This window comes from Lissotriton vulgaris, chromosome 4_1 (assembly GCF_964263255.1).
Source record: "Lissotriton vulgaris chromosome 4_1, aLisVul1.2, whole genome shotgun sequence".
Lineage (NCBI taxonomy): Eukaryota > Metazoa > Chordata > Amphibia > Caudata > Salamandridae > Lissotriton > Lissotriton vulgaris.
Genome location: NC_141691.1, coordinates 382,826,917 through 382,838,677, shown reverse-complemented (window position 1 = coordinate 382,838,677; position 11,761 = coordinate 382,826,917). Strand labels below are relative to the sequence as shown.

General features: G+C 42.3%; 1 protein-coding gene across 1 annotated transcript in view; it reads right to left on the bottom strand.

Annotated features, from left to right (window-relative positions):
- Nucleotides 1-691: 691 nt before the first annotated feature.
- LOC147718779 (sodium/hydrogen exchanger 2-like) overlaps nucleotides 692-11,761 on the bottom strand; it is a 537,314-nt gene continuing 526,244 nt past the window's right edge. The window contains exon 11 of the mRNA XM_086918760.1: nucleotides 692-2,059. Within this exon, the coding sequence (XP_086774886.1) occupies nucleotides 1,929-2,059 (131 nt within the window). The 3' untranslated portion in view covers nucleotides 692-1,928. The remainder of the gene's footprint in view (nucleotides 2,060-11,761) is intronic.

Here is an 11,761-nt window from a genome sequence, read left to right as displayed (position 1 = left end):
TGTTTGCATTTTAGAAAATATGTAAAATAGAAGTTCCTTACAAGGTGTCTACTTTTTGATTTAAAAAAATGTGTTTTAATTTACCTCCTCACAAAGAAGCTGTGCTGGGTATTATTTAAATGCTGCAACATTTAAGGCCTCATGTCTAAGGTCTAATGAGAGAGAGGTATTCATTATGGTTTGATAGGTACGCCTTATCATAATTATGTATGAAAGTAAGTGTTCTTAAAGGTTTCCTATTTAATGTATCACATTCATGTTTCTATGGGCTTATGTGCTAGTTACTTTATTAGTAAAGCTCTATGGGCCAGATGTACGACCATTGAATTTTGCGACTTGCAAATTGTGAAAAATTTCAAAATTCAATGTACACCAGTGTCTCAGACACTGTTTGCGATTCCCAATGGGGTAGCAAATTGCATGCCTCAGGAATTTTAATGAGGCTGTCATAATTTGTGACCCTATTAGGAATGGCTCGCACTCACAGGGATGGTGGCCTGCTGGGGTCAGCAGACCACCATGTTTTTAAATAAAGCAGTCTACAAAAAATGCATCCTGTTTTCCTTAAAGGAAGACGGGATGCATTTAAAAAAGAAAAATGAAACGTTGCAGTTTCATTTTTTAAGGGCAGGCAGTGGTCCCTGCTCTTAAAAAATATGTGCGCGCCCATTCACAATGGGAAAGGGGTCCCATGGGGATCCCTTTCCGTTTGCCAGTGCGGTACCACCCTTCAGAGAAGGGTGGTAAACTGTGAGCCCTTGGCACGCCCCTTCCTAATAGCGAGTCGCTAACCACATTTTAAGAGTCGCTAATTGGTCAGAGACTCGCAAAATAGGGTTAGTACATTGGCCAGACATTTATTGCGGTCGCAAAGGGGCCAAATACTCCTCTGCAACTGCAAAACATGGTCGTACATCTGCCTCTATAATAGATACTAGATATCATCTTGTTGAGAGTGTGTTTTTGTCTGTTGGAAAGCTATAAAATGTACCCTTTTTGGGACGTGTACCTGACTTTTTGCTTACTTTCTCGAAGGCAGACTCTATGTTGATCTGTCTGCTGATTTATACTATGCAGACTCTGCTCTGGTCTGCCTAGTGATTTATACTTAGACTTTCCTTGATTTGTAACCTAAGAAGAATTATGCCAGCCCTTTTGCTGAACTATACTTTAGCTCTGGCTATTTACTTGCTTTGGAGGTTTACCTTATATTGTTCTATTGTTACCTCTCACAATTGTCATTACTTGATGCATGATTGATGCTGATTTATATCTAACAAACAAATTACTTTTTGCCTTGTGTAAATACACTTAAACATGCATAAACCTTTTATGGTTTTGACTTTGAATAATGTCTTGTGATGGTTATCTTGTTAAGTGTATGTGATTGTTATAATTTCGCATTGTAAACAATTGCAAGATTATTAAATAAGCCACATCCAGTATGTAACTCTAAAATGCACTATCACTCCTTTTGTGCTTAGGCAACAAGAATGTCCATGATGTTTAAAGGATTTTTAGAAAAAATATACCTTAAATCAAATATAATATATTGATTACACAACACAATCATTTGTTAGGCCCTTGTCAACCAGCTAAAACGTTTTTTATTAAGCTCAAATATGTAAGTGATATTGAAGCAGAAGTTGTATCTCAAAGTCTGTATTCATGCATGATATCCTATACAATTAAAAAAGGAGTATTGTGTGCTTGAATATACATAGAAAAACAGCAGCATTGCAGACAAAGCTTTTTGGGCGATCATAGGCCAGAAGGTGCAAGTTATATAGAAATGTTCAAATACTGCATTTACTATTAACTGGTTAACTGCAATATTTTCTGGTTAATCAGTTAAACGCCCCCCTACCCCAAGAATCCTAACACCACCCCACCAGCACAGTTAAGAATGTCCATGGTGTAATTCATGTTCACACACATCGTCCATTTTCTGATTCTTCTTCAATAACCTCTTCTGTTGCATCAGAATGAGGAAGCATAACGAAACAGGCAGAGGATGCTGGATTGTATTCAACACTTGGGACCGTTTCAGCATCCCCAACTAGGGAGTACAGAAGAAAACAGAATAATATTTTCAAAACATTATTAGTAAAGCATTAAATAACATTTTCACACTAGCATTTCCCTGAACCAGAAGAACTAACCTCTATCCTTGGTCAATATTGCATAAGAAACAATATTAGATTGTGATTCAGGGCTCATTAGCAGTGTGAGTCATTCAGAACAACTACCTTCATATATGTCAATTTTGTACGCAGTCTCAGCTGAGTTCCACCATTACAAGAGTTTTCATTTGTTCTGTTGTTTTTATAGAGTGTCTTCCCAGAGGAAGTGAAGATCAATCCAAATACTCAAAAACAAAACACGTATGTGGAGGGTCCAGGGGAATGTTTAACGACCTGTCTGCTCGCTCCCCTAAAGTCAAATTACAAAACACAAGAAAGAGCAGAACAGGTCTGGGAATGGTGTGTGACTATGCTGATCACTGTAAGACAGTTGGATGGATGTGTGCAAAAAACGATTGAGAAACATACGCTAGAACCAGACCCATCAGCCCAACCTGCAGTACACGAAGACCAGGACGGAGCAGAAGCGTTTGTGGGTCAGTCTCACCATTTATTGCTCCCATTGGCTGGGCTGGAGGGGCAGCGAGACAGCGAGAGGGTGCTTGGGATAGGGAGCGGCACAAGAACCGGGAGCCGCGGCAGTCCGGGATAAAACCCGCACCGGTACGTAAAGTTTACCTAATTCTCAAATCAACCACATTGACACACAGTAGTTTGTCATCAGTGTATGGGATTGAGGTCCAACAACGCATAGTGGTTTTCATGGGAACAGAAAATGGACAGCTCCTCAAGAGCGGGGCCTCATACTCCCGAGCGGTTGCCGGGTGAGATGAGGTCTTCACCCACAAAAAGCTGGGAAGAAAACATACGTCTCTCCCTCCAGTGGACATACAATCTTTTAAGTTCCTGGTAGATATGTATACTTTTGATATTTTTCACTTCACATACGTTGTAGTTGCAGTAGTTATTCCATGATTAAGGGTCCTGAAGAAAGCCGGGGAAGTCCCCCATCAGGCTGAAACATGTCGACCGTCCTGCGAAGCGCCTAAGGGTAGTCTTACTACTTGGCGTGTTTTTAATTCTTGACACTCAGACTTCTATTCGAACCTTCTGTTGAATCTGTGTAGTCATTTTTATCCCACAACCACTTGAGCACTGCACCTTACTCACATTACTCCACGATGAGTCACATCGCTAGAGTATTGACATTCTGTCCCGCACCGGCACTATATGGCTGGATGTGGCGAGGAATAACCAGTAAAACCCCCACATGACGTAAACTCAGACATAAAGGTTGGGCTTATGGGTCTGGTTCTAGCGTATGTTTCTCAATCGTTTTTTGCACACATCCATCCAACTGTCTTACAGTGATCAGCACGATCAATCCAAATATACATGTTAACATGCAGTGTTCACGAGGAATCTCAAATAAACTCTAGAACATATCGCAAACAAAGTAGACTGCTCAAACTTCAATATATTGTTTGTTACAGGTATGGGGAAGTGCATGTACCAAAGTGGGAAGTAGGATTGGGATGATACTCATGAAATTCACACAAACAAAAGTGTGCAATAATAAATGCCTAATGCAACATACTGAACTCAAATTTACAACTGTGAAGGATCAACCACTCCTTTGGAATCTCATATTTATATTGTAAGAGTATTAGCAATACTCAATTCATTGTAATTTCAAATAGCATGATCTTTCTTTATTCTTATTGAATAGTCTCTTTATAAATATGCATTTGTTATGGTTTCATAACAAAACTTTTTTTCCTGCAGAATTCAAACATATTTACTACGTAAATAACGGTGTGACTTTTTTTTAGCTTAGTCTGTTTGGCATTACATTTAGATAGTGATATATTTGGTACGAAATTAGGCAAGAGCACAAGTAGCAGGAGTGTGTGCAAATATTAGCACCTATTTAGTTATCAGTGCAGATTGTAATTGATCTGTGGCTCTTTGTCTCAGCAGGCTAATAGCTAGTAACAACGATGTGAGTAAACTAATCAAACGGAATAAAATCGTTTGGGCCTTTTATACTCTAGATTTGGGGCTCTATTACAATGTCATTCGGAGTTGCCTCCGACCAACACCGTTGTGGTCTCAGGACCGACTGACCGCTGGTCGGCAGTCTCAACACCACAATTACAATGCGACCGCACATGGTGCGGTTGCATAATCCCATTTCTCTATGGGAGCTGGTGCTTCAGCTGTAAACCGCCATAGCACAAGCTCCCATAGAGAAATGGGAGATTGTGGTAATCCCTGCACCGCGTGGGAGGCACCTAAAGGTGCCTGCTACATGGTGCAAGGTTTAACTGGTGCCCCCTATCATCCCAACCAGAGGCTGCAAGAAGAAGGGGGCCCTACTGGGGGCCACAAACCTACTTTTTCAACACACAAAGGGCCCAGTGGGTTATTGCATCACAATGCTACAAACATGGCCCATCTACTGAACTATATTGTTGTTGTAGATGGATATCTGATCACTACAATGGCATTCAGTATTTTGGGGGACAATTTGTATGTAGATAGGTCTTGAAAATGTAGAACTTGAGTTTGAAATGGAATTGGCCTTCGGATCAGGAATACCCGGCCAATTCGGCTGCCATAAGTTCATGCGTCACAACCTTTTATTGCAAGAAAGGGATTGGAAGGTACCCATAATACATATTGCAGGTCAATCCCATTGTGAGTGTGTCCAACACGGAGCTCCTTGACTGAAACTTCAGTGAATAAAAATAGGGATATTTTCTTTTGACACAATCTATGGCTGATTTACCCCAAGCTTAGCTTGAAAAATGTGTCTGTTTGTAAGATGTGCTGATAAGCGGTTGAAAGACCATTCCCTTGCCTATGGCATAATCCATAACGCTTATCGCATCATTGGATAAAGGCCTGGAGCTTGCGCCCCCCAGCTTGTTTTGCTAAAACTTGTTTGAGATGTGGCCTTTCACAGTCTGGACATGGGTCCCTTGGAGATGTAAAAGGAAGACTAATAAGGGTAGTCAGATTGCATTTCATTGTAGAAGACTGATGTTCAATGGTCATTCCATAGGAGACTATTCGGCACTGAATCTTTCCCAATTGCTCCCCCATCTTTGAATGTGTAACAAGAATTATAGATATGATTACATTTATTTTTCTGGGCAGTGATTATCACATCTATGGTGAATTCTAGTTGGCACTATGCTCATTTATTATATATAGATATCAGCAAAACACATCTCTGTGGTTTGCAGAAAGTCCAAAATGCTGGCATTTATCTAGCAAATGAGCAAGACACACACCCTGTTGGATACAGGTAAAATTACACTGACGTCCCTTTGCCTGATTTGAAGTTCACTGTGCAACAATAAGATGATGTGTACTTCATAATGACATTGCTATGGCTCCAAAACAAAAAACGGTGTCTACATATATAGTCTTATTTTTTTATAGAATGTTGCAGAATGGTTGTATGTATATGGTATGGTCTATGACATATCCTGACAGCTTTATTAGCCCATTCAAAAAATTTCTGTTTTAACCCTTGTTATGGCAAATGTAATTCCTTTTTAGGTTACCACCGGGGTCCAAGGGCAGCAATGTTTCTACTGTACGATTTAAACGGCCTAGGGCCACATGTAGCAGTCGTAAAATTTGAATCAGCCTGTTTGCAACAGCTAAGAGCCTTTTGCCATATATTAACACTATTTTGCAAGTCAGTAACCTATTACTGACTCGCAAATAGTGTTTGCAAGTTGGCATTAGGAAGGGGCATGTGAAGGGCGTCCCTTCCTAACAGCCGCAGGGGGATAGGGGGATGTACAAATGCTTTGTGTCCTTAATGCAGTTGCAAAACATTTGCAGTTTACTGCAAACTTCAAGTAGGTGGTAAGCCAGTCGCAAATGGGAATGGGTCCCCCGGGACCCCATCTCCTTTTTAAATGGCAGCAAAAACTTTTTTTAAGAGCAAGGAGAGGCCAGAGGGACCTCTGCCAATTCTTAGAAAATGTAACTGAAATTTTTACTTTTAATTTTGAAACGCATTCCATTTTCCTTAAAGAAAATTGGGTTGCATTAAAAAAAAGTTGATTTATTGAAAAGCAAATACGGATATGGTGGTCTGCTGTCCGCAGCAGGCCACATCCCTGCGTTTTTTGTGATTCACACATTGAGTCCTAATTAATAAATATCAATGAAGTAGGTCAATCCCGTTTCAATTAGGGATCACTAAATGTGTCTGAGACACATTTGTACATCTCGTTTTGCTAGTTCCTATTTGTGAGTCGAAAAAAAACTCAATTTGGGACTTGCAACATGAAATGTTCCTCAAAGCAAATATTTCAGTATGCGGATGACCTGATCAACTCAGAATGCAGTGCAACAAGTTTTGATAGCAGTTAATAACTTGAACGACAAGTCTGTGCTTTAAAAAATGTAACGACTTAAATAAACATAAAAAATACATGTACACTTACAATCAACAAAGAAATCCAGAAGATTCTGGCATAGAGCACTTTCTCATTAAGTGCTAGAAAACTGTTTAACATTGAGGCTTATATCAAATGTTGTCCCATGGGACATGCTTCAGACCAGTTGGTGGGAAAAAAGCATAGATACAAGAACCGTTGTTATATTTTGATCTAGACAGATGTGATCCCGAAGGCTGCTCCTACATAAAAGGAAGTGCCATTAAAATACCAGGGAAAGCACATAGGGTTGTGCAGAAAACGAATAAGAGCTCGCCATGTCAAAGCCATAAAAAGGACTTTTGGCCTAACAGCACTCCAGAGAACTTGTGCCTAGAGACGACTTGTGTCAAAGTGTTGCACTATGACAATTCTGCTCACATTAACTTTTGCATTTACATTGGTCTTCCTGTTTGCAACGTTCTGGACTTAAGTATAAGAACAATTTTAACCTTTCAAAGTGAGTTGCCTCCTGTTTTGAATAATAGTAGGCTTTTTAACTTTCTCTTAGGTCCTCGTTTCGTTACCCTTGATTTATTTTATTTTTTGGCTGTGTGCTTTCTCTACAGAATATTTTAGAAGCATATACCAGAGCATGTATGATTGGAACCAATTCACCTACATCACTAAGGGCCCAATTATGATTTTGGTGGTGCAGCATTGCGTATGCCCTGTTTCCTCACTGCCAAACCTGTGGTAAGGCTTCCCACCAGATTAGGAGTTTCCTCCTGTCTGGCTGGATTTTTTTGGGCGTTCTGATGGCGGTGTATGTAAACACGGTCACTTCAATGGGAATGGCAAAAACAGTTTCTGCACAGCATGGACTGAAAAGTCCATGTCATGCAGGTACTAGTGTGCATACACACAGGGGGGCACATGTTGTGCATGCATCCAAAGCGTGCAGAGGCACCAGAGTTTCATCTCTGTCAGGCTTTACAGGGAGGAGGAATTGCTATGAAAACCCTGGTGGAGAGGAAACTCCTAATATTCTTGATGGGACTGAACTACTGTACCCTGATAGTGTTGCAGCAGGTCGAGAGCAGCCCCACTGCAATATCTCGTAGTGGGGTGGTGGGGGGACTGCCACCACGGTGACCCCTTGAGTCTGGCTGTCTGTCGACCAACAGACTTGTAATCAGCCTCAAGTGCAGGGAAGGAGGGAGAGTGCAGCAATACCAGAGACAGCGGGAGGGGGCAGGAGGACAAGCAACACAAGGGTGGGACAGGAGACGGAATGTAGACATGCACTCTTAAAGAATACACGTCAAAAAGTAAAATAAAAAGTGCCTTCAGGAGCATGCGGCCAGTGAAAGGACACTGGCCATAGAGAAACCTGCACTAGGTCCATGCTCTGCATCAGGGACCAACACTGGAGGTGCCTGGAGAAAGCAAGAAGCAGCAGGTGGCTCTGACCAATTATAAGCAAGGAAACAAAGGACATAAACGCCTATTTTTAGGCTTGGTTTTGTATTAACAATATATTTAACTGACACCCATACATGAAACCTAAAAACTATGCAAATTTGCAAGTTGATCATTGCTCCGCATCAGAACCATGTGAGTTATTAAAAACCGAGCAATAGGATTTGACGCAAAGTCAGAAGAACTATAACGGCCTAGCTCTGTGGTGAAAGAGTATGTTAAGAGGAGCTAGGCATAAACAAGGGTCACAGTGGTAATCTGCATGTGGAACCTATGTGTGATATTTGTGAAGTAAGTTCACTCACACATCTGCCATTATTAGCTTGGCCTGCAGTTTATTTTATGTATGAATTGGTACTGGAGGGTGTTCCTCTTGTACAAAACCTATGGTAACTTCTGCTGGGTTGTTCTTGGCACCTTGCAGCTTTTTCTAATATCAGTGCTGGTGATGACATCTTCATTCAACAACACTCTGTAAATCCCGAACTGCACATTCCCGAACTGCACATTTTCATACAATGCAGCACTCCATCCTTTTCAGCTGCACTCTCTTATATGAAGGATAGTCAATTTAGGTCTTAGTTTATTGTTGATTAACCAATCCCAAAACAATAGCTGACTTAGTTTTTTCACATCCAATCTTGCAATTGTCAGGCAGTGGTGATAGAGAGTTATTACCAATTTCAATCAAGCTTACTGGTCTGTGGCAGAAGTGGTTTGTGATAGCAGCTGCTTGACTAATTAGAATCATCATTCTTCTGTATCATGATTCTGGGGAGATTGTTCCACATGCACGTTTTTCAAAGCTAGTCCTAAACGTTCTGGAGTCCTGGAGCCTTATAATGTTCCAGGTGATCAACTGCTTTTCCATAGTCCGAAGTTAAACATCATTTTTTAAATTCTTCTGCTTCAGTGACATCATATAAAGTTTTAGGTTTGGCTTGGCCGCTTTAGCTGTCTCCAACCTATTGTTTACAATATATATAGAGTGGTTATTGGGTCAGCATCTTTCAGCCCTTGGCTTGTTTTGTTCTTCCCACTGCAGCCAAAGCTTTAACACTTTAGCCTTAGCAGTCCCATCTCTGATCAAGACCAAGGAATGCTTCTACCTCATGTCAAGTTAGTGGATGCAATGATGTATGATTCCACCTCCGAGGGAGCACTTTCACTGCAATGCATAGAGAGCATTGTTTTCTGAAAGTGGCAGGATGCTTTAAATGCAAATTATAGTTTTATTCTCCCTGATCGACTAAACACCTGCTATTATGCATAAACTGATTCTCTCAACTCATATCGGAGTACCGCTTGGAAGTCCAATATGGCTGTCTTATTTAACCTTATGGTTGGGGTCTCTATTCAGCCAGTCCTTCATATATTTATGTGCTGCTGCCCTTGTTCAAGGTCCTAGTACATTTTTTTATATATTGAAGCTGCTTCGCTGATCTCTTCCTTTCACTGCAGCTTTATTATTTCCTGTGATACATGTCAGTTACAGGGGGTATCTGCAGCTCCATGAAGTCTCCAGCTCCACCACATCACTAGTTCGAATCCTTCCCCCATTCTCTGTTGCAGTTGGTTATAGCCACTTCATTGCAAATTCTCGCACTTTTAGGCAACTTCAACGAACTAGAAGAACTGACAAATGCACTATTTTCATTCCGATCCAACTTTATTTGAGCTGGGGTTACTGGGACATTAGATACTAAATGAGCCGGATCAGACTCTGTATCACTTATTTAGAGTTCAATAACCCAGGGCTCCCTCCATTTTCAACCTCTACCAGCAGCATTTACTGCCACCAGCAGCTGGTAGACCTGAGTGCCCACATTTAGTGCGACATTCTGATGATGCACAGATGCAGAGGAGAGAGCAGCGCAGAGCAGAGAATCGATTGTCGAGAAGCCTGGCAGGAAGTTGAGGTTGAAGAGCCGGTGTACCGTAGTTATGATCTTCCCATCTGGATGATCTTCCCCGAACAATCTGCGCATGCGTATTTCACTACGCACGCGCATATGCTGCAAGACTACTTTCGCCTGTCTGTATGATCTCCCCCTCAGCCAACGCACCTCAGCCCTGCCACAAAGTACTACCTGCGGTTGATGCCATTAACATCGCATGCAATTACAATGCATGCGATGTTAATGGCAAAATGCTGACTCTCACATGCCAATACGACGCACAGTTGTTCCCTTCTACAAACTGAAGACTGCAAATAATCACGTCACGGAAACGGGCTTTATTACAATGCATGCGATGTTAATGGCAAAATGCTGACTCTCACATGCCAATACAACGCACAGTTGTTCCCTTCTAAATTTGTGAGCCCCGTAGGGGGAGACCAAAACTACGGGAGCGGAGCTAGTTAGCTTAAGGCTGTAATTGTAATCTCCCCTCTGACAGGGGGAGATCAAACCGACGGGGAAGAGGAGACAGTTAGCTTCGAGCTGTATTTTTAAACTCCCCTCTGACGTAGGGGGAGATCAAACCGACGGGGGAGATCATCTAGTTAGAACACCGGCACCAGCAATCCAGCACTCCGTTAGCCCCAAAGTTCTCATCTGGTGGCGCAGTAATCAGGAATTTAGCGGCGAGCCACAAACCATGAGTTAACCGCAGGCTGTGCATCGGCATCCTGCAACCTGCTTCTTGCGGTGGGATAAAGCAGGAGAAAAGAAAAGATGCTGCAGCTGCTCTGCAGAGCCAATGGGGCCAACAGGTGAGCAGGTGCCAGCTTGAGCTGAGAGCCTCTTATCACGGTGAGGTGAACAGAGCTTCCTACTCCACGGCATTCTCCTCAGCATTTTACAGTGCAGTGCCCTCCCATCCTTCCACTAACACACCAGCCTGCTGGCCTGGCCCAGGGAAGCTTGTGCACTGACAGCCCACTGCATTCCTGGCACAGGAAGCTACGGCAGGATGAGATGATTGATCCAAGTCGGTAGTCAAAAACCATCAGGATTGGGGGCATGGTGGCCTGTTGAGTATAAATCTCTCCCCCACTATTGATAGCCCGCAAATGCAGCCCTAGACTTGCCCCTGACCTGCCAGTCTACAATTTGCAAGTAGAGGGGGCTTGCAAAAGAGATAAGACAATCAGGCAACTGGGTCAAATGAGCGAGTCCACCGACATATGTGAGTTGACACGTGGTCGGACATAGGTGGTGCAAAAGCAGCCAGCCTTGTGGTAAGTGTGGCTTGCACCCCAATTGCCCGAGCTCCAGATTTACCTGCAAGACCCTCAAGGAGGGTGTAGCCTAATTTACCTGAATTACCTGGCTATACCATGATATCACCCCCTATGAGGGCAAGGTACAAGGAGAACAAAAAACAAGGAAGGATTAAGGAAGCCTGGAAAGTATGTAAAGAAGGGGTAGTTAACCATGATCATACCCTCTCAACCCTGACCAGGTGAATTTCTATCCAGGCCACACGGGGTCGCCCAGTGTACATTGTGGTGTACATCCATAGGTTGAGAGAAGGTGGTGGCAGGTTCCACACCAGGCTACACCAAACAGCACAGCATCAAGGCAAAACCTTAAATCACAAATCTTAGCGCATTCCAGGAGAAAGGTTCAAAAGAGGAGAATGAAGTCAGGATAAACCCAGCAACCTTTGCCTCATAAAACCTGAAAATGCCCAAATCAGATGGATTCAACTTTGTGTAACAAAACTTCAAATAATAACATAACCAGCTCCTCCAAGGCAGGAGTCTCCTAAGGGCACATTCTCCTAACTTCACCAACAGTGACATTCTTTGTGAAAGCCAAACCAAATCACAAATTTGCCTTTTTT